At 39.6% G+C, this 23,781-nt stretch overlaps 1 protein-coding gene and 1 long non-coding RNA gene across 3 annotated transcripts; one reads left to right on the forward strand and one right to left on the reverse strand.

Annotated features, from left to right (window-relative positions):
* Positions 1-7,306: 7,306 nt before the first annotated feature.
* LOC120111698 lies at positions 7,307-8,607 on the forward strand. The gene is made up of 2 exons (XR_005513155.1): positions 7,307-7,896; positions 8,285-8,607. It is a non-coding gene; the product is annotated as an uncharacterized LOC120111698 (long non-coding RNA).
* Positions 8,496-22,741, reverse strand: LOC103707588 (protein YABBY 2-like). 2 transcript variants are annotated; one of them, XM_017842843.3, is made up of 7 exons: positions 22,568-22,741; positions 22,320-22,447; positions 20,004-20,120; positions 18,684-18,801; positions 18,183-18,231; positions 17,958-18,033; positions 8,496-8,872 (listed from the first exon to the last, which is right to left on the reverse strand). In XM_017842843.3, exons 2-7 carry the CDS (start codon positions 22,386-22,388, stop codon positions 8,813-8,815), a joined length of 489 nt encoding a protein of 162 aa, XP_017698332.1. In that variant the 5' UTR covers positions 22,389-22,447; positions 22,568-22,741; the 3' UTR covers positions 8,496-8,812. The 2 variants fall into 2 exon arrangements, with proteins under 2 accessions (XP_017698332.1, XP_008790360.1); XM_008792138.3 differs by having other exon boundaries at positions 18,684-18,810; positions 22,568-22,740.
* Positions 22,742-23,781: the final 1,040 nt, after the last annotated feature.

The following is a 23,781-nucleotide window of genomic DNA, read 5'->3' on the forward strand; positions in this document are numbered from 1 at the left end:
GCTCTTAGTTGACTCTGCAGGGCGCCTCCACTTAGATCGGGGCGCCTGTAGTCGATGAGCCTCTTCGGCACTTAATTAACTCTGCAAGGCACCTCAACTCAAATCGGAGGCGCCTGCGGTCGATGGGTCTCTTCGGCTCTTAGTTGACTCTGCAAGGCGCCCCCACTCAGATCGGGACACCTGCGATCGACGGGCCTCTTCGGCTCTTAGCGCATGCAGTCGCGGGAGCTCTTTGGCTCGCGATCGACACAACACAGGGCACCCCGAGCTCGGGTCGGGGTGCGTCGTCGAAGAATACTTGGCGCCTCAAGCTCGGGTTGGAGAGCGTCATCGAGAATATTTGGAGCCTCGAGCTCAAGTCGGGGTGCATCGTCGAGAATACTTGGCACCCCGAGCTCGGATCGGGGCGCGTCGTCAAGAATACTTAGCACCTCGAGCTCGGGTCGGGGCGCGTCGTCGTAGAGGGCGCCCCGATATGTAACTCGTGTTGTGGAGAACCGGAGCACGTCAAATTCATTAAGGCATTTCAGAGATGCTTCAAAGAAGTTCCGGAGGGCAATTTTTATTGATAATATATTTTGAGATCCCCGGAGCTTCAGCTTCGAGGGACTGAAGTCCCGTCCAGGAGTGCAGCTTGTGATTCCCGGGCCACTAGACTCAGGTTGGTGGGGATGAGACCTTCGACACTGCCCTCTGAGGTCAAGGAGCCGCCAACATGTAAGATACATGGCTACGATGTTGATGGTGCCCGTGATGGGGCGGTTGTCGTTTTGCCCCTCATACGATTCTAGGCTCTGTTCTTCGGGCTCCCTTCGGTCGACTTGACCACGGACAAATCGATCCAACAGATCTCGGCGGATAAGTGCCTCGATCTCATCATGGAGCTAGTAGCAATCCTCTGTATCATGGTCGTGATCTCTATAAAAGCGGTAGTATTTGCTCGAGCGCTTCCGCGACTCTAACGGTCGCATCCTCGGTGGTGGTCGGAGGTAAGCCTGATCCTCAATCTCTACGAGGATCTTAGCTCGGGTGGAGGTGAGGGGAGTGTATTTTTCAAACTTCTGGAGGGGAGACTTCGGGCGAGTCGGGCTCTTGGGCCGAGGACGATTTCTCTCAAGCCAAAAAGATCTACTCCTTGGTCGATCGTACTTCCTTTCATCAGCCATTGTGTGCCACATGGCAGGGAGTGACATCACGAGCACCGTCCTGAGGACACGCGCCCATGAAGAGGGAGTGTAGGTCGGGCTACTGCCTGCTGGAGGCCTTGAACGGCCGCAGTGAGTATCTGGACTTGCTGAACAAGCAGATTAAACTGTTTTAGCTGGACTTGAGGAATTTGGTCCGCCGGTGCAGGTGCTGTAGGAGGTGGACTTTAAAGCGAGCTGCTGGAAGTTAGTACTCGGTGCCTCGATGCATTCGAAGCTCCATGACCTTTTGACCTCATGATCACGACTCAGTCTCTTCCTCTAGCGTCAGATGTTATAGTTCAAATTTGGCCCGAGGGTGACCATGCTGGAGGAGTCGGAGGAGATACTGGTTGAGTCAGTGAAGGGACTCCGCCTGTTGGACACCGACGAACCTGCACAAAGTCTTACCGATGATTTCGGTGAGGGCCTTCCGATGTTTAAGTTAGCGTCGAATTTTTGTTGGCGAAAAGGATCCTCAGGCGTTACCTGATGGGGCTGTTTATAGTCCCCGCAGAGGTGCCCACGTGGCAGAGGTATGGCCTGTCCTCATCATGGAAGGAGATGGAACTGACCAGGTGGCGCGCAGCCACGGCTTGCTTGAGGCACACGGTTTGAGCTGTCCCTGCGCGCGGTATGGTGCTGGTGTGTGCTGCAGAGTATGGCCCTTATAAGCAAGCATGGCTGGGGCAGCAAGGTGCAGTCCTTTGTTGACGTGTCTTAGCATGGCCATCAAGCAAAACATGGTGCGATGAAGTTGCCGCAGAGCACGGCCGCGGCGTGTACTGGGCGAGATTAGCTCGACCTTTGGCGGAGATCAAGGTCAGCTCAGCCTTCGATGGGTCCGAGGTTGGCCTTACCCGCTTGACAGGGCACTGAGATCGGGCCGACATGGGGGCCACGATAAATATTCGGTGAGGTTGGTTTGGTGGGTTCTGAGATTGGCCTAGCCTCCTTAACTTTGTGGACTGCTCAGCAGGGCACCCCGAGCTTGAGCCAAGGTGCGTCGTCGCATAAGGCGGCCCGAACTTAGCCAGGGCGCGTCTCGTATATTCTTGTGGTCGAGGAAGCTCTTTGGCTTGCAGTCGATGCAGTAGGATGCCTCGAGCTCGAGCTCAGAATGTCATTATGCGCACCAGAAGAAGTTACTGTAGGTCGTAGCAGCGGAGAGATCCGGACGAGGTCGGCCAAACCTTTGGTGAGGTTCGAGGTTGGACTGGCTTTCAGCGGGACCGAGGTCTGGCTTGGTCGGCGCTGAGGTCTGCTTAGCCGGAATAGGGTGGTCTCCTATCCTGAGCAGGATGAGACATGCATGACCATCCTATCCAACCATTTGCTATCGACCATTTGCATGACTATATATTGTTCACTAACTGTTGAGTGGACAGGGCTGAGACATGCATGACCATCCTATCCAACCATTTGCTATCGACCAATACACAAAAGCTGGATGATGGAGAGGATTGAAACTGTGAGAACTGGCCCAAATTGGGCCTGGTTTGGATCAAAGTCGGCAGGGCCAGCCGGCTCTATCCAAAGAATTAAAAAAAAGAGAACAGATTGAAGAAGAGGATGTAATCGCAATCCTCTATTCCCTCCCTCCCCTTCCATTGAGCCTATAAGCCATAGTAATCATGGTTGTTGTGGACTCCATAGGGCTGTTGAACAGCCGCGATAGTTGGGGTCTTGCGCAACCCCTGTCAGGATCCGCAGATGGGAGCAATGATCGTCGAGCTTATCCCTCCCAAAACTGTCTATAAATCCCTCCTCTTCCCTCTACTTGATCCACCAATGGGCTTCCTCTCTTCTTTTTTCTCGTCTTTGGTGGCCAACGTGCCCCTCCGGTCGACCGCCACCGCCCTCCAGTTGCTTGCCTCCCCTATTTCGAGAGCCATCTCTTCTTTTCTCGTTGGGATCCACTAAAAATTGCGACAGCCGACCGAAGTCCTTCGCCTCCATCCTTGCCAATGAGCCTCCTGTCCCTCGTTGATGCTTCCTTGGGCCGATATGGCTGCCACCAAGGTAGCTAGGGGCACTGTCCCTCTTCTTTTTCTCTATTCTCGTAGAGCACGACCATTCCCACAAGCCATTGCCGACCACTCACCATTGTCCACCCCTGCCTCCGATTGTCACCTCACCGGACAACTATGGTTAGCCACCAGTCCAGTCCCTCCCTCCTCTATTTTGCTAAGAAAGAAGAAGAAGAAAGAAGAAGAGGAGGAGGACAGAGAGATCCCATCCCTCTCTTTCTCTCTCTTATTTCTCTCTCATTCACTCTTTCTCTCTTTAAAAGACCTATGGGCCCTAGTGAAGGGTCCCACCTTCCTATCCTATGGACCTAGATTGACGTTACCAAAGAGGCTGTAAACTTTTCTAGTGTTCAGAGAGCCTGTCAAACCGACCACCCCGACTCTGTAGAGTGTTCCTAAAATTTATTGATGATGATCCCTATTGAACGATCTTGACCCTAATCGAGTTCATGCCCCATGATTTATTATTTGGTTCGCCTGGGCCAGACCTACCTGGAATCATCTAGCCGATTGTCTCTGTTTCTTATTATTTTAATTCCATTCAAGTCATTAAATAAAAAATAATTTTGTTTTTAATATTTTAAATAAGTTTAGCATATTTGTCGAGCAAGGTTTGACGATCTAAGATGGTAGAGGTGCGTAGATCTTGTACTTCTTATTATTTCAACTTATCATATTTTTATTCATATATATCTAATAAAGAAGTCATATTTTTCTTAAAATTATGGATCAGCATGTGTGTTATAAAAATCATGCTTGACTATTAAAAATAGCTCCATGAATATTTTTAATAGAAACAGCTTTGTTATAAAATATGAATCTGATCACGCCATGTAGTATTTTTCGACTATTTATGTATGTTTTTCTTAAAAAATATAAGTATTTGAAAGGCTCTTAGATAGCTATAGATAACTTCTAGAATTGAAAAGATTGACACCCAGAGCATCCATACGAACACAGGCTATGCCAGCGGGTATAAATTTGGCATATGAAACATAAATCTATATCGATTATGAACACAGGCCTTATAATGAGTATAGAGTAACCGTAGCATAAATATCAGTGAGCAATATTTTGAACTATGATATGGCTAAATGATAGACAAATAATTTATGAATTTATTTGTAATATAAATTTAGAACCATGTTTATGAAATATTGATGATTTATGCATGCATGCTTGGCTTTATGACTAGATTTAATTGTACCATGAAATGCTTTATTTTTACAATAACTATTATTTTCTTTAAATGATGAACTGATATGAAAAAACTTATGCTTGATGATAGTGTAAGTTTTACTTACTGAGTTGCGTCACTCACATATCTTTATTTTTCTTTGTCTCTCTCTAGACGAATAGATTCAGTAGGGACGAAGGATGGTCCAGGCAGGCTTGGAGACCATGCTAGCAAGCTTCGTGATCTATGTAACATAATTTTAATTCTTTAGTTGGTCATGGATTTGTAGCTTAGTAATTTTCTAAATAATGAGAATTATAGGTTTGGTATTTGTGTATAGATTTAGATGCTATGAATCGATGTTTATTTTGATATTTCATAGATGATGAATTTTGGATTTCTATCTATTATATTTGAGAGGGATTTGGAAGCTAAATGTAATGGTTGACTTCGTGTTATCGTTGGTTGTACCCCTCGGTAGTATGGTCGTATTATGTCTCGGATTTGGAGCGTGACGGGAACTTATTAGAAGAGAACAATATAGAAAATTGGTTTCCAAAAATGTGAGAAATTCCTATGGTAATACATTTTGATTGAGATCTTAAGAATATGTCAGCCCTTTCACGTAATGATCCATGCTATGGTAATACAGAAATCTCATATAAAGGAGTTACATAGCTGATATGTGATTTATCATGGGACTCATCATTGACAGCTAGCATCTAACACACTGTAGGTTATCGGTGAGAGGAGGGATGACAAGTGTGTTGTTTTATGTGGGAGATTTTGGGGTATTTTTGGTGCACAATCATCCTCACCTTCGATTTCCGAGAGCGCAGGTTGGGTTATAGATGCCATGCACACACTTGCGACAGATGGCATGCAATGCCGACCATCTTCCATTGTTGGATCAGGCCCCCAGTTCATATGAAATCAACTCAGAGAGAGAGAGAGAGAGAGAGAAGCGGCCAAAACTATAGCTGAGAGCGAGAGGTCCAGCCTCGGCCTGCCCATGCACCCTTGCCTGCCTCCAGGAGTACTGCGTTGGATCGCCATAAGAAACAGTGCTGATAAGCAGCAATGGAGATACAAATACCAAGGTTTCGTTCCCGGTCAATATAATGTCATCAAAGCCTTTTAGTAGCTTTGCAGGGCTCCAAGAATCCAAAAGTAGCGGCTACCATATCGCTGTTACTCTATAGAACTTCATACTTGGCGAACAGTGATCCAAGAAAAAAATTCGTCGTCTATTATTTTCCGCCACGAAATAAATAACAACCATTCTTTTGAATAATTTTCAGAATGGGACATGCAAACAATAGCTGTTACTTTACTTCTGTCGTAACAGTAAAATAATTGTTTCCGTGCGTTCCTTGGGAAGACCGACGGGTGTTCAACACCTTGTGATACGGAAAGCCAATAACAAACAATGGGGTGGAGACTGAGGACGCATGAGGGGACGTTTCAGATCCCGTGGACTGAGATAAATTTTAAAAAGAAGAGCGCCAGACCTTGCCCATCTCCATTCTCTCCCTGTGTCAGCAGCTGATAAGCTAAAGTTTTTGATGATCTGAAAGCCAGATACCAACAAAAAAAAAACCGACAAATTAAAGCATGACATGATGCTTCGGAGTTCGATCAAGGCAGCTTTCAATGACATGACACAACCGCAGACGTTTTGCCGTGGTACTCGGGCCGCAGTGATTCGTACTGATAATTGAATTCCGCGTATGAACAAATAATTAGCATCAAAATATGATGCTCGTTTGTACGTGGAATGGCCATTTATTTAGGTTTGCTCACGTTGGCTCTGGTTGGGAGATAGTCTGGCCCGTATTAATTAATGTTCTGCTGCCGCCTCTGCACTACCTGCATGATAGTATACTGATACCATCCGCCCCGGTTAGGAGCGAGATGCATGTATGAGCACCGTGCGTTTGTATCTTGTCATTGCCGACTGGTCTGGCTCACTGGAAATTAGCAAGAGCAGTGCATGCATGGAGCACGTGGCAGATGCAGTGGAACCATGTGAGTGGGTGGAAGAAGTGCATATGGTGGGCCAAAGCTGTCCAACCCCACCCCTCACAAACTAGCTAGGTGGAGAGGGTGTCATCATCGAAAAATAAATAGTCATCCAACAGCATGCACCATATGCATGCTTATAGATTGTCGTATTTGATAGTTGTCTATTTTTTTTTTTTTTTTTTTTGTATGATAGCTATTTGTGGCTGCACAACACTCTACCGTGCTGCTCGCGCATTGTAGAGAATCTGTGATAGATTTATTTTTATATTCTGAGTTGAGATTGTCATGAATGATGATGAGGGCGTCAAAATCTCACCGGGTCAAATTACTGTATGATCAAGAGCCTGGAAGAAAACTTAGACCCCATTTTCTCTCGAGTGTTGATAACATAGGTCATGCCCCTCCGTTTCTCTCATTATTGTCAAGAGGAGTCGAGCATCTACCAAAAACAAGAAACATCCCTCCTTTTCTCTCATTGTTGTGAAAGGAGTCGAGCATCCACCAAAAAGAAACTTGATTTACTTTTGTTGTGCTTCTATCTCAAGTGTGAGACTATAATTAGACTCTAGACCCGTTTCAGATCAATACATCGAGGAACGTATGAAGTACCAATATGATCTTTCTTTTGATCTCAACAACTTTTGAAGGAAAGAATTGAGCCTGACCGGAATATGCTCAGAAAATGAACCATGAAAGAGAAAAAAAATCCGATTAATCTTCTATCCCTAGACTCACTCGGAGTATAACGCCAACCCTCTTCCAATCACTCCAATCATGGAACCATCGTCCAAACCAAAACTTATGAGTGGCCTAGAAAAATAAAAATATATCAAAGCAAATATTTTTCTCCATTTGTATTTTACTTTTTTATTTTGGAAGAATGGGAGAGAGAGAGAGAGAGAGAGGGTAAATGAGTGTAGGGTCCGGGGGGAACCAGAGTGAAGGGCGGGTGATTGCGTGCCGCATTCCTCGCAAATTGAAAACCCTTTTGGCATTTCGTTGAAGGGAGGGAAAGAAGCAAGCAAAAGAAAATAGCCTTCTGTTTCGGCCTCTGCGTCGACCTGCCTGCCCGTCCTCACCCTTTTCTGAATCACTGTCCATGGTAATATGCAGCTTAGTACGTAGTCTGTATATATGGTATCCACCTCCCCATTACTGCTCTGCTACGCCCCAAAACATACCTAAATTATTCTCTCTCTCTCTCAGTCTCTCTCTCTCTGGTGGGTCGGTGGGGGTGGGGGTGCGCGCGCGCTCCCTCTCCTCCCACACACACCAAAAGAGGAAAAAAAAGAAGCATATCCTTCCCCAGTATTTATCAAGGCATCTCAGCACATGCCCAAGGAGTAGATGGCCAGATGCTGCTGCCCAGAGCTCTTACTATGTCTGCGCTCGGAGCTCATACAAACACTATTAAAACTGAGCAAGCTGCTGTGTACCAAAAAGAAAAAAAACTGAGCAAGCTCCGTCCCATCGATTTCAGGTCAGCCTTTTCGATCGGTCTGACTTGGTGAAAATTTATTGGTTCCTGGTGACACCACTTCCAATCAATTCTAACTAATCCGGACGCTCCGATCGATTCTTCTCTTCCTCTTTTACACCATATTGGAGCCATCTCTCGCTTCCATTTCCCAGAGCAAACCTCGCTTCCAATCATCTTAAATATTCTCAAACAACTGTTTCCTGGGATGCTGGAGCAGCTCACAGAAATGACTTCAAGTGCATCTTGCTATACCAAGGATTTACTCCTTCTAGCTGGCTTTAATTTCCTTGCGCCATGCCCGTAACCTCTTATTTTCTTCTCCCATATCACCTTGTTTTTTCTGAAAAATGCTCATGATCTCATGAATTCTGTTGCTATTTTCTAACAGTTCAAATGGAGAAATGCAGACTGTGATCTTGACCCCAAAGAGATGCAACAAAGTGGCAACTGCTATCAACATTATAAAATTTGGAGTGGAGTGCGCTCACAACAGGTGAAGACTAGTCCTGAAACTGTAACCAGAATAATATATAGTAAATCAAGACCGCATCCTCCGGAAGGATGATGCGTACGTACCTAGACAGAATTCTTTACGCTTGAGTCTGGAAGTGCCCTATTTGAGCTGTTTATCTGGATGAGCTTTATCGAGCAAGACAGTTGAACAATAGTTCAAATTAGGTCACAAACTGTTCAAGAACAATTGACGGTGCTACACATACAAACACAAAGTCTTGAAAGATTGACGACAAGTCACATAACCCACGATAATAGCTCCTAGATATGGTCATTGCTCATTGTAGGACAAGGACTTCTTACTCTGACGCATACGAAAATAAGATCGATAAGTAACTTAATAGTACATGCATCTGCTCGCCATGTGCTCCGATCTTGACGGGCAATTAATGGCCTCGCCAAGCTATTGTTGTTTATTCCCATCGACGGACAGCCCGAATTGGATATGAGGAAAGTGCGCCCACTGCAAATTAAACAACAAACATGGAGCAGTGTTCACTCAAACAAATGAATAGCAATTCAGTATTCAAAAATATATATATTATCACAATTACTCTTTCAGTCACGACGATAACGATTGCGAGAGAACGATCATGGCAAGACAATCCAATACCATTTTTTGGTCCTTAGTTTCCTCACCTACCACCTTGTGTCTCTGTACTGGATGCGAGCTCTCACCATCCAGTGTGTGCATACAAAAAGATACTGCACTCTCCACTCACCCAGTGTCGCAACCTTATAACCGCATGCAGGGGTTAGGCTTTGTAACAATGACAAGGGTGTCAATGGGTCCTGCGGGGTAGTGGGTGTCTAAAGAATTGCTCTTGTTCATGTACGTGATGATGATCCTGTGCTTGTTTTAAGGTAGTCCAACTGGTAATGTTTCATCTTTCAAAAGCCAAAACCATGCATCAAACTATGTTAAAGTCGAAATTGAAATTTTCCAAACAACCAGCTTAGTTCTAAGGTTTGCAATACCGGAACATATATCAAAGTCAGATAGTGCATTGCAACAGTGCTCTCGTACAATGAAATGAAGCTGCTACATATATATATATATATATATATATATGAGTTTGTTGAAACGGCAGAGTCAATAAAAAGAAGATGGCAGCTCACTATAAATCCCTTTTAAGGGTCTAACTTGTTTGCAAGGAACGGTGCAATAACAAATTTAGGTGGGACCTTTGAGGTAGATAGTGCAGGATATTTAATATAAAGAAACAAAAAGACTTTTTTTTTGATGTAGAAACGGGAAGACTTGCAGTTGTACAGGGAGAGGAAGGAGAAAAGGAAGAAGGAAAACTGTTGGTCCTTGGAAATGTTAGTTTGCAGAGGTAAGGTGAATATATTAAACTAATTATATCTCCTCAATATCAAACTTGCATGCAACTGATAAGTGGTTGCAGCCTGGTAAAAATGCTTGGAACTTATATAGGTCTTCAATCTGGGTGACTTAACATCATCTGCTTTTGACTATTCTCGTTTCTCCTCTGATAGTGAAGTTTATTTGGATGTGAACTCTTCTCAGAAGAATAGCATACTGAAAAATATAGATTTTACTAGAGGATTCTTCATCTCTATAAGAAAGATTGTATGTGAAGTCCTAGCAATGCACATTACTACCCGTTCACACCTTTGAGTAAGGTACGCATTCTTGCATTACTCTTTATTAACTCTTGATCTTATTGTACCATTTCTGTTCTTATTTGCTATTCTGTGCTTCATTTGGGACTCAGCTGCCATGCTAAATTAGGACACTTTCCCTGTAATTATGTGCAAACATGCTTCTTCAATGAATGTACATAACGGGAGAATGTGGTGCAAGTTCCTTATAAACCACAATCTGCTATCTAAGCCTATACAACATAGCTTTAAGTAACCATTCTATTTGTTGCATGATACCTCACTCAACAGATCAAGCAGAGCTATATAAACAAGATAAATTTTCCACTACTGAGCAATTGTTTTCTAATTATAACTTGATTTCAGAAAATGAATTAAGAAAATCTTATATTTATTGTAGGCATTGGCGGTATCTTCATCTCAGCCCCATATCAAGCCACACATGAAGGATCCATGATTCTAGAAATTTCGAATTTCGGATTTTGAATTTTAAATTCTGAATTTTCAATAGCATAAATTTAGGATTGATCCTAGGGATCTATTTGTTATTTTCTTTTATCTTTGTATCATCCTAGTTGTAATTTCTTGTACATTCTCAACTATAAATATACATGATGACTATCTCATGAGATAAGTAGAAAAGGTTCTCCATAATATTCTCTTTCTCGCATATTCTTCTTTTCTATATGGTATCAGAGCCTTCAACCTTTGCTATCTCCATGGCATTCTCCTTCAACTCCATGCGTACACCTACCACTCTACCTTCAGTTGTAGTTCAACTTAACAAGGATAATTTTATTACCTGGAAGGCGGGTATCCAACCCCTCTTAACAGCCAACCGACTATAGAATCTTGGAGATGGCATGACCTTGCCTCTACCTCCAACAATCATCACAACTTCAGATGATAGAAGAATAGGGAAGCCAATCTCTAATCCGGCCTACGAGTCATGGCTTCTTCATGATGAAATCGCTTTGGCATGGCTCCTCAACAACATATCCAATGCGATGATGGTTCATGTCGTCGGATTGTCACATGCACGAGATGTTTGGTTTGTTCTTAAATGGCTTTATGCCATCCAAAGTGAAGCACATTACAGTACTCTTATGATGGATTTTTCTGCTCTTAATAGGGGCTCGCTCTCTATGAAGGATTATTTACAAGAGGCAAAGAGAATATCTGATAACTTGGCTGCCATTAATAGATCGGTATCACCTATCGATTTACGCCATCAAATCTTGCTCGGCCTTGGTCCAAAGTACGAATACCTTGTCTCCACACTCCTTGCCACAGGATTGCTGCTACTTTTGAAAAACTACATAGCATTCTTCTCCAACATGATACCCAACTAAGACTCCAAACTTTTAAAATTTATTTGGCTATGGGTGGGATTCCACCCATTGCAAATTATGTGCAAAAAGGCGGCCAACAAAGTCTGCCACAATGACTCCAACAGCCAACGTATAATTTGTCTAATGATGGAGCATCTATTTTTTTTCTCTATAGGGATCTTACCACCAGAAGGGTCATGGCCAAACTTAAAATAAGGTACGTTGTTAACTCTGCTGCAAATATGGGCACACGATCTTGAAGTGTTACCATCTCTTCAATCAATTTTATCAAGCAGAAGCTGCTTCTCTACAAACAAATGTTACTGCGGTAAATGATTCAATATGGTACACAAACACATGTGCCTCTCATCACATGACATTACATTTATCTAATCTTCACCTTAGCTTCGATTATAGTGCTCCTTACCAGGTTACCATAGGAGATGGTTCAGGTTTGGCTATAAAAACCATTGGTCACTCTTTTTTACACACTTCTACTCGTCCTTTCCAACTTAAGAATATTTTACATGTTCCTTAAATCACCAAAAAATTTTATCTATATCTCAATTTATATGTGATAATTTCTGTTATTTTGAGTTTCACCATGACTATTTTTGTGTGAAGGACCTTATCTCTACTCAAACCATCCTTAAGGGCATGCATAAGAATGGAGTTTAATCTTACCTGGAATTGTCAAGGCTTCTGCTGCATATGTTGCTTCAACTAGTGTTTCTCAATTTTTTTGGCATCAACGTCTTAGCCATGCTTCTATGCCTCTTATTTCTAAATTTTTTAAAAAATTATATTTGAATTTTCATAACAATAATAAAGTTTTAATTTGCTCTACATATCAATAAAGTAAGAGTCACTCTTTACCCTTTTCACACTCTCATTCTAGATCTTTTTCTCCTCTTAAACTTGTGTATACTGATATTTGGGGGGCCTTCTCTTATTATGTCACATTTTGGGTATCAGTACTATATATATATATATATTAGATGCTTATAGTTGCTTCTCCTAGTATTATCTATTAAAAAATAGTTATGATATTTATCATGTCTTCCATAGTTTTTGGTTGCATGTTAAAAATATTATATAATGTAAAATTAAAATTTTTCAAACTGATTGTGCTTGTGAGTTTCAGTCGCAACCGTTTCATCAAAAATTAAATGATCTGAAAATTGGTCATCGCTTCTCATACCCGCACACCTTCCAACAAAATGAGGTTGCATAGCACAAATATTGCCATATTGTAAAAGTAGGCCTTGCTCTTCTTGCCTAATCTAATCTTCTTTCTAAATTTTGGGATACAACTTTTGAAACTGCTAATTTTTTCATTAATCGTTGACCCACACGTGCACTCCATTTTACTTCACCTTGGGAAAATTATTTAATAAAAAGCTAGATTGTAATTTTCTTCATATTTTTGGCTTCTTAATTATGTTTTTCCTATCTTGATTCCTGTAATAAAAATAAATTAAATATCGTTCTCTTTCATGTGTCTTTCTTGGTTATCCTACAAGTTTTTATGGGTTTCGATGTTATCGTCCTTCTTTTGGGCGTATTTTCATATCTCGTGATGTTATCTTTGATGAGATAGTGTTTTATTTATGCATTGTACTCTTTTAGTGACACTCTCAAGTTAACTAGTAGCCCTCCTAATGCCTTTTCTTTACAATGACTGACACTCGAGCCCAATGACCTCTTAAAATCAACCCATATTGATCCACTCGTATCTTCAACCCCAAGTCCTCAAACTCGGCCCAAGTTCTTTAAAAACACATGACAATGATCCAACCACGATATGTGACCAACATTCTATAGCCACTGCTGAAGTTGTTGCTCCTGAATTGGTGACTTCTTCTTCTCATATTGGTGATCATCATATGGTCATGCTCTCCAAGGATGGCATGCTTAAACCATGTTGCTTTAGCACAAAATATTTCTTGGCATTTGTGGCTTCCGCTATCCCTGTCAAGCCCACCTACTTCACTCAAGCTTAATGTGATCTTCAATGGTGTGAAGCGATAGCAGATGAGTATAATACCTTACTCTCTAGTAGTATCTAGCTTTTAGTTCCACCTTCTCTGTCACAACATGTTATTGGCTGCAAATGAGTATTCTAAATCAAAAGACAATCTAGTGGCTCCATCAAGCGCTATAAAATCCACCTGATTGTTAAAGGCTTCAATCAATAAGAAGGTGTTGATTATGATGAGACGTTCAGCCTAATTATCAAGCTTGTCATAATTTGCACTATTCTTTCTCTTGTAATTTTTGAAAGTTGGCCCATTCGACAATTGAATGTCAAAAATGCATTCCTTCATGGACATCTCACCAAGGATGTTTATATGAAACAACCTCTTGATTTCACTGACCCAGACACCATTCCACTTATGTTTGCAAGCTACAACATTCTTTTTATGGTCTTAAATAAGTACCACAATCTTGTTTTCAATGGTTGAGCTCTCACTTACATACTCTTGAATTTTATGGGATCTAAGGCTGATGTCTCACTTTTTATCAATCGCACAAAAAAATATATGGCACTTTTGGTTTATGTTGAGGATATTATTCTTATTGGCACTCTTATTGCTCCATTATTGCTTCTCTACAAATTCAATTCACCGTGAAGTATCTAGGCCCTCTTCACTACGTTTTAGGCATTGAGGCTAAAACTACTACTTCTAGACTTTATCTGACCCAATCAAAATATATTTCTGATTTTTTTGTCAAAACCAGTGGCTCTAAGCCTGTCTCGACATCTATATCTATTGGATTCCAACTTTTTCATTTGATGGTTTGCCACTTTCTGATCTGACTCAATATTGAAGTCTAGTGGGTGTGTTTCAGTACCTGACTTTTACACGTCCTAACATTGCTTTTGCAGTCAACTAAGTATGTCAGTTCATGAATAGACCCACTTCCACACATTGGCTAACAGTCCAGCGTATTCTTCGTTACTTGAAGCATACAATTGACTATGGTATTTACTTAATCAAAGGCCAATCCTCTTCTCTTCATGTCTATTCTAACGCCAATTGGGTTGGTGATCTTGATGACCGATGTTTTGTTAGTGTCTTCAATATATTTTTTGGTTGTAATCTAATATCATGGAGTGTAGAAAAGCAACACACTATGGCATGTTTAAGTACTAAATCTGAATACAAAGAAATTACTAATGCTACTGTTGAATTAATTTGGATTCAATCTTTATTATAGGAATTGAGTATCTTACTTTCTCAAGCCCCTATACTTTGGTGTGATAATTTATCTGCCTTGTATCTTACTGCCAATCTCGTATTTCATACTCAGGCCAAGCATATTGAAATTGATTTTTATTTTGTTCGAAAGCAAGTGACTCGTCATCAGCTTCATGTCTGATTCATCTCTTCTAATGACCAATTCGCTGATATATTCACAAAAAGACTTGCTTCTCAACACTTTCAACAGTTGCGTTCCAAGTTCTCAGTGGTACCCACCTTAGCTTGCATGGAGGGTGGGGTGGGTGGGGGCGGGCATTGGCACTATCTTCATCTCAGCCATATATTGAGCCACATATTAAGGATCCATATTTTTAGAAATTTTGAATTTTGAATTTCAACTAGCATAAATTTAGGATTGATCCTAGGGATCTAATTGTTATTTCTTTCTCTCTTTGCATCATCCTAGTTATAATTTCTTGTACATTCTCAACTATAAATAAATATGATGACTACCTCATGAGGTCGGTAGAAAAAGTTCTCTACAATATTCTCTTTCCCACATTTTCTTCTTTCCTAAACTAGGTATATGAAGTCAGGAAAATTCTGGGTGTTCATGCTTGCATTTCTTGTATAAGTGTTTGTCCTAAATGTACATATTATTATGTGAACAAGATAACATTTACACCGACAAGTGTTAATCTAATTGAAGTTATGAAGTAAATATTATTGATAAGGAACTAATAGTCTCTCAAACTATTGCCTGAATAAAGTTCATATAGTTCAACTTTAGTCTGAAACTTAAGCAACACGAGTGGTGAGAGAGACTCCACAAGTACTTATTGTACAGAATGAAGGCGTCTTGATAGAATGGGATTTCTCAACAATCAAAGGGTCCTTTAGCCATGCAATGTTTGAAAATGCTGAGATGGGTCATTGCATGATTTAGATGAAGGGCCATATTTTTTCTCAAGAAAAGCACCATAAGATGCATAAAAATGGACACTATAATTGGTACTTCTCATGGAGAAGGTGAACAGACGAAAAGTTTTGAAGGGTATGGATAAGCTTGCGTTGACAAATGATGGAGTCCTTTATAGGAAGAAACAATATATAAGGATCCATATATCATTCCCAAAAAGATGATCACAAGCATGTTGATTATGTTGGATCTTTGGGCATTGGTTCTGAATTTCATGGCAGATACCAATATTAAGACATCTTTACAGTTTCTCTTTGATGCAAAGTATTATAGTCTCTTTTAGATCTCTATTTTATTATGAATTCTAGTTTTTTTCAATCCAAAGAAAAAAAGAAGGATGAATTATAATGTTCATGTTATGTTCTCTCCACTCTTTCTCAACAAAATTTTTCTCTCTCTATTCTTTTATCTCTTGGGAAGCAATTCTCCCTCTGTTTATCAGTCAACTTCTAATACCACTACCCACAAAGGGGGGACTACCTATGGATTTTACTACAGTTGATACCACTTTATTACTGCCTTTCCCTGAAGCATATGCTTAATATGATACGCACACATTACTTGCTACATACACACACATATATACATACATACATATATACATGCATGCATGCATACATACGTATAGAGACACCCACACATACATACATATTTGCCGATATGTATACATAGATAACACCACAAGAAAGATGCAAAGCAAAAAAATGCTATGTTATGAAAAGAGGTGATTTTTTCAACATTTGGGCATTAGAATTTAAAATTTTGAAATGTTAGTTCCTTTTTTCTCAACCAAATTCGAAATAGTTCCTTTATCTATAAGTAGATATGTAGCACCTGATTTTGATTGCTGGGATAAATTCAATTGATTACCATCTGTTTAATGATGATTACACCCTCTGTTCTCCATTTTTGAAGTACAATCTCTTCAAAAGAAAAGAAGGAAGAGAGGAGAGTATGTTATTTGTCTATGTAGTTGTCATAATAATAGAAAAATCGAACAATAGATATCATTCAACAAGATGGTAATCCACAATTAAATTAGTTTTTGGTTGACAAATGGAGACTATTTTGTCCCAGTTACAGAAATCAGGTGTCACTTTGTCTTTCTATAAGAAAAGGGACCATTTTGGAATTTGGTTCAAATAAAGGACTAACATGTCAAAATCCCTTTATAGGACCCATCGTGACAATTTATGGTAAAATGTTGTGCTATATACACATCACACTGGGAAACAAGCCTATCAAAGTAGCTACAATCTGTTGGCATTTAATTTTTTTTTATAAAAAAAATCAGAAGTTAGTAAGTTTAGGTCATGGGAAAGTTTAAGGTTCAAATAACTGTCAATGTTTGTTAGTCCTAGTGCCAGTATGTTAGTATCTAAGAGTCATTGCATATAATTGACCTTTTGGAAAGTTGTGATGTACTCACATAAGGGAATGTAAGAGTTATATATGGTTTATACATAAGGATGTCAAGGATTTTAAGCTTGTGAAGAAAGTGTGGAGAAAAAGAGAAAAGTACTCACACACATCCAATTGATCATGGAGTACGCATAGAATAACACACATATATGTATGTCTTTCATGTTCCCTTTTAAGTTCAGTTAGGTTTGCAATTTACAACTAAATCTTCTTTGGCAAAATTTTGCTCTTTCGCTTCCTCTTCCCCAATCAACTCTAGTCATTTTAGTAGTAATAGTCAAAATTGGTCAATCAATGGAAAACTGATCCAGGTCATTTAGTATTGCCTTGGAAGGATGGTTATATCTGATGTTTGTATTGAGGAAGGCTTGTGAAGTCAAGAGAAAGACGAAAAAACCTATGAAAGCCTTCAAAAGAAACATAAAGGCAGGGTATGTGTTATTAGTAATGGTAGACTAGATGTTTAATTAAATAGTTCTCTTAAATCAAACCATTCGAAGAGGATCTCTTGATTGGAATCCAGAATTTTCTACCTACGGTGCCATACCTGTTATGTCATCTCACTCCCACTCTCATTCTGACATGATCAGTTTAAGCTTTTAAAATGAGGAAGATTTGTAGCTTGCTAGCGCCATTTTTATATACAAATTCGAGCCGTGACTTGATAATAGATAAATTAGTCATTGTTGTATCATTTTTCTCATTAGTGTGTTTCTTTAGAATGTAATAAAACGAATATGTAGATCTCAACTTTATATATTGTAAATATCAAATACTATTTATACGTATGCTTCAATATAAATACTCAAGAGTCAAAAGCATCTCCTTCCCAATCTTGCACCTTCTCTTGGTTTCGGAAGAAAAATGTTAGAACTATTCTAAAGTAGTTAGTGAGAATTGATGTTTGAGCATAAAGTTTGTTGACCATTCTATTTCACTCCTTTTATCACTTTGATAACCTAGTTATCGTTCGTAAAAACTTACATTCTTGGCTGCAGCACTGAAAGCTTCTCTGTGGCTAATGTCAGGATTTGTAGCCTTTAGTCTTCGTATTTCCTCTCTGTAGAAGAAAAAAAGAATAGATGGCCAGTTCATAGAAAAGACATGTCATTAGATGCACATAATGTGGACATAGAATTAGTATGGGGTTCTTCAGACCATCTAAAATTATATAATAAAACAATGGTAGGTGGAATGTTTAAAACTCACTTAATAAATCTATTGTAAGCAGAAGGAACACGCTGTCTCTTCTCAGGCACTGCTTCAAAAAAGTAGAAACTGGAAGTCATGATATCTTAGACAAAGTGCTTATCTGCCCCTACTAGCAGAAAACTTTGCAAAATGTGATAATTAAGTCTGGAAACCTTTTTCCCCTTTGCTCTACCGACCACAAATTTGAAACAAAAAGATCGATCATAGAGAAAGGGAAATGCAATTGGTTAAATTAGGTTGCTTCCTGTTAGAGCAAAATCACTACATGCATAGACATGATAATGTAATATTTATTCTTCTCAAACAAAAAGAGTTTGTGCATTAGAAAGTATCTGCCATATTATCTACCTTTGAGCTTTGGAGTTTTCAAAATCCTTTACATGTGTATATACTTGCTTGCTTGCATCCATATAAATGCATGTATATGATTGTAGAACATATCTTGTTTGTGCAACCATAAACTATATATATTTATGAGATTAATGTTGTGATACTTACAGCGAATAGGTAATGTTTGCTGCTGAACATCTTCCATTGAGTTCATCAAGGATACCCTGTCACATTTAGAAGATGACCCACAATCCATATTGAGATCTTGAGACCCTAGGTTATGATTCTGCAATTTCTTTCCCAACAATAAAATAAAAAAACTTTGTCATTAAAGATCTTATAATCTTAGTTTTCCAATGTGCAAGCTTGCGTGTGAAGAGTCACCTCAATTAATAAATGAAGAAAAAAATGTTATCTTTCATTTATCGAAATTCTAATATAAGGACTTGTGTTGGCATGTATTTAGTCTTATATTGGTTGTATGATAGAAATATCTTGGGTACTTATATAAGGCCAATAAATTCAAATAATATCTTTTGGCTACCCTTTTTAAAGCTGGGGTCTTGAGCTGTTATAAATGATATTAGAGTGAATACATCCTATAGCCTATATATGCGGAGTAGGGGATGCAGCGCGTGAGTCCTTCTAAGACTAAGTACGGGTCGATTGTGGCGGTTGTAGTTCAATTTGATTTGATTTGGATCCTTAACTAGAGGAGGGTGTATATGAGATCCATGTGAGTGTTTGTTTAGTCCTATGTTGGTTATATGCTAGAGATAACATGGATACATATACAAGGCTAGAAAATTCAAATAATAACTTGTGGCTTGTCTTGTTGAGTAAAGTTCTGACTATTAGATCTACTCGGCTATTATTTATGAGGAACAAAGCCATGTTATTTTTTGAAGGGGGTTACTTCAAATAGGTACATGTAAAGGATACCTGAGCCTCAAAACGAGTGTCAATAAATTCAATACGTACATCACATAGAGCTCTTTCTCTATTTCCTTTTGAGGAAGTTGTTTTTTTCCTTATGAAAGAAAATAAAGCTTTGTTTTTGCCCTGGAACTAGAAGTGCCTTGAATAAAATATGGTCATATGAAATCTCCACCATCTGCAATAATTGAACATATGTAAAATATATGAAATAATACATATAATATATTAAGTAATACATATAATATACTTAATTGAAAATTTCATTTTCTTGTGCGCTCACTCTAATACATGTGCATGCACACACACTACATATAAGAATTACGAAGACGAGAACATGCAGCACTTTTCCCTGGGAAAGTTGATAACAAGATCCATGACTCTCTATGTGCTAGTATTCTATGTGCATAGATGAACTTGGATGTACAATGATATGGCTTTAAGTAGTGGTGCCCAAGTACGTGCGTTTGTCATAGGTACATAGCATCCACAATACTTCAGGAATTCAGCAATATAAGAATGAAGGCAAAACTAATGGACCCATGTTTGAACCTGAACATCTTGAGGGAGTGTTTGAAGAAGAGCCCCCAAATTCACAGACAGCAAATTAGCACAGTGCCCGCATCTTACCGTCACAACGTTGAGGGAGTTGCTGCCTGGGACGCTAACCTGAAGTAACAAGAGGGCAAAGAAATGGCAGGAGATGTATTTATAAAAGAAAAATCAAGGGATAAATCCTAGCAGTTGAAGAAAACTTGTTGCAGCATAACCTCATATTACACTAGAAATGAATTACATTAAGATTTCTTATCTATTTCGCTGCCTCACCATTGGTGTTTAGCTTCAAGACAGGCAAATTTTACTTTCTGGTTCATAAGATACTGAAGAAACTAATGACTATTTCTTTCTGCTGCCTTGATAGCTAGGGCCTTTTCACCTTGATAACCTTGACAAGTGCTGAGGATTGACACCCCCTTCCTTTCAAAGATACTGAGCAAACTAGCTACACTTGGAAGAATTGACAACAGAAGTAGCATCATCTAGCAAGCAGTCATGGTATACATATTAATTTAGTAGCTGGCAGGAAAGAGAAGAAATGGCTCATGAAGAAACAAGGATAAGAAGAGACAATTGGAAAGAAAGAAGAAGTAGAGGTAAGATGGTTGAAGAAGAGGCAGAGGAGGCATAGTGTTATTTGGAGAGGACAGATGCTCAAGGACTTTTTTAAAAGGAAGGGGATCTCCTCCTCCTCTTCTTCCTTTTCCTCCCTTACTATATCACTTTTTTGTGCTTGCTTTTATGAGTTCCGCAACCTCTCTCTCTCTCTCTCTCTCTCTCTCTCTCACACACACACACACACACACACACACACACTCTCACTCTCCCCAGAGGGTTCTAACTTAAACGAAATAGAAAAAGAAAAAAGCTAGTTCCTTGTGCAGCATTCTTTCGAGTTAAGAGCCCCATGCCATTTTCCCTGAACTTTCTGCACCCTCCAGTACCACTGGCCTCTCTCAGCTTGAAAACAAATTAAAGCAAGAGAAGGTAGAACGAGAATCAAGAAGGGCAGTGGAAAATGATGTGACAACAGAACCATCATCCCACCTCTCACCTAGAGAGGGAGAGAGATTAGGTTTTCGCAAGCCAATGTATGTGCTTGATGATATGACAATTATGATCGCCAAAGAACGAAACTAGACGGTGTGCAATCACAATACTAGTTGGCGAGGTGGGCTACCCAACGTTGCTCAAAAATAATGGAGTTAGGAAGGGAGTGGGGGAAAAGCACGCAAGTGCAGCAGCATTCCCATTGTATTTGAAGAAGAGTTGCTAAGAAACCATGTGTACATATACTATAATTAATGTTACACTAAAAGGAAGTTCAAAAATGTTAGTGGAGATGTGAAACAACAAAAGAATAAGCACTAGCGAGTCCCATGATATTCTCTTCCCTCCAAATAAGCATAATCTGTGATCTTCAGATAAGCAATATTTAGTGTATCTCTCAAATATGAGAAAGAGAGAGAAAGAGAGATTGGACCGACAGATTTACTTGAGTTTTGGTCATTGATATTGGATTGCCTAATTATTCTTTAATTTGTTCATTAGAAAAACTTTAGAAGATGAATTTTGTTTAAAAGTTATATATTAATAATAATGTTTCTTCAAGAAACTAAAAATTATTTATGAAATTTGGAATATGCTGATAATGCATCACATTGTGGGATATCCAACTATTTTTGTTTTCTCGTTCGTAGTTACAAGACGACCAGTTATTCTATCATTTCTTAGTTCAAACTTTGAGTTTAGCAATAATAATATTTCTTCAGGACTGTGTGATGCTTTGGTAGTATGCAGCATGTAAAAGAAATTTTGTTTGTCCAATTACTAGCCTTAAATTGACCTCAACAATTCCTAAAATGTATGAGCTATCGGTCTCCATACATCAACATAACACGGAGTCATCTCATGCTCATCAATGCATATAACACCACATAAGTCAATTACCGCAAATTGCTCGAATCAATGATTTAAATCGTTTATTTTCCTTGACCTCTCAGTTTTTTTAAAAAAAATAAAAAAGCTTTTAGTCTAGTTTCTAAGAAGCAGGTGTTAGAAATCAATTAGCTACAAGAATAGCCAAGGTATAAAAATAAGGAGATCGATATCCTGACCTCTTCTTTGGAAATGATCTTATAGCTGAGTGCAACCTTATCATCTCCGTGAACTCACTCGATTGAAATTTTAATGGCCTTTCTTTTTTCAGTTCTCTCAATCAATTTGCATCTCTACTTAATTACTATGGGAGACAATAAAACAGCTATGACCGAAAGGGAGGAGAGAGAGAGAGAGAGGTGCGATTTATACCACGAGGATGGTGTTGCAGAAGTTGCAGTGGACATAGCATACTTGCTCAGGTGCGACAGGGGCCGACATTTCGAATCGCCGAGTCCGAGGCCTGGGAGAGAGACTTCGTGCATATGCTAAGCAAGAACCTGGAGCAGAAGAGGATTTAAGGGAGTGAGGAGCCTAGATTTGGATGAGATATGGAATGGAAGAGGAAAGGAGTTGCATTTTTTTTTGTTCTTTTTTCCCGGTTGCTTCTAATCTCCTACCAAAAGGAAGGTGCAGGTTAGCAAATTGGGAGCGGTACGGAGTGGTTGAGACTCGAGAGAACGGAAAGATGGATGAGATGGCTTTTTGGGAGTGCGGGGAAGAAGGTAGAAGGCTTATGATTGACTGAATGAGTGGATTGGGGTGTACTGTTGCCCCTCTCTCTCACTCCGCTTTCCCCTCTGTAGCTCAAGAACATGTGGGGTAGGAAGAGACATTAATATGAGAGAGAGAAAGAGACGGATGTAAGCGTGGCCCGTGGTAACGGGTAACGTACGCATGGAAATTATGATAAGCCGTGGTAAAGAAATAATTAATCTACCGTTGCATGCTTTGCTCCAAGTCGTAGCAAAATTAACGGTGCACGGTCCGCCAAGGGCGTAGTCAAAAGCTGCTGATATAGCTCTTCCCCCATTCGAAGGGACGTACCGAGATTTCGATTTCCTTGAGAGTAACATTAATTAAGAGTGCTACCAACAGCAAGAGATGTTAAATCCCCAGCTGAAAAGAATTTTATGTATCAAGATGCTTCTACTGCCATTGCCCATAACTCATGCCACTGAAGGCAGCTAAATCATATTAATTCATGTTTTTATTTTGTTCTCTTATATTTCCTCCAAAAGGCTGGTTTTTTGCTTGTGTCACTTTGTATTATAAAATAGTTGCGCTACTCGACTGCATGCATAGATTGAATCCTCATTAAATTTATGTTTTCTTTGATTTCTATGGAATCAAATTGTGAGTAGATTGTGCGTCTTCTCCCCTAAAAGCATTTACATATTTCTATCATTTAAGCATTAAAGTTTTCGGTCTATTTTTCAGCATATACTTGTTTAATATGGGTGTTCATTACCTTAACTATTGATGATGATCATGAAAAGGATGCACACATGTATATTATAATATTTGTGGGGGAGGAGAGAATGGGCGCATGCTTGTTAAATCAAGGGAATATCTCCGATTGCTAGCTAAAGTGAACATTTTCACCACCCATGCATGTCCTTTATTTACTCTAACTATGTTTGCTTCTAACACCTTATATTTTATTTCTTTACCTATATGTGCAAACAAGTGCAAGCACAACACTTGCATTGTTGAAGTTAGCAAACTTCAACCCATGTGGTCACACTTCGATTGGATAGTTCGGAACTTTGGACAGTAAAAAGGTGCAATAATTGAGAGAATAGATGTTGCTTGTTTTCATTCGTAAACAGAA

The sequence above is a fragment of the Phoenix dactylifera genome, chromosome 8 (genome assembly GCF_009389715.1).
Source record: "Phoenix dactylifera cultivar Barhee BC4 chromosome 8, palm_55x_up_171113_PBpolish2nd_filt_p, whole genome shotgun sequence".
NCBI lineage: Eukaryota > Viridiplantae > Streptophyta > Magnoliopsida > Arecales > Arecaceae > Phoenix > Phoenix dactylifera.

Coding starts and splice junctions, on each gene's coding strand:
- LOC103707588 (XM_008792138.3), bottom strand. CDS start 22,388: ATGTCGGCCCCTGTCGCACCTGAGCAAGTATGCTATGTCCACTGCAAC. Junction 20,121..22,319: donor TCTGCAACACCATCCTCGTG/GTATAAATCGCA, acceptor TTGTTACTTCAG/GTTAGCGTCCCAGGCAGCAA. Junction 8,873..17,957: donor TCAGTGCTGCAGCCAAGAAT/GTAAGTTTTTAC, acceptor TTTAATTTGCAG/TGGGCGCACTTTCCTCATAT.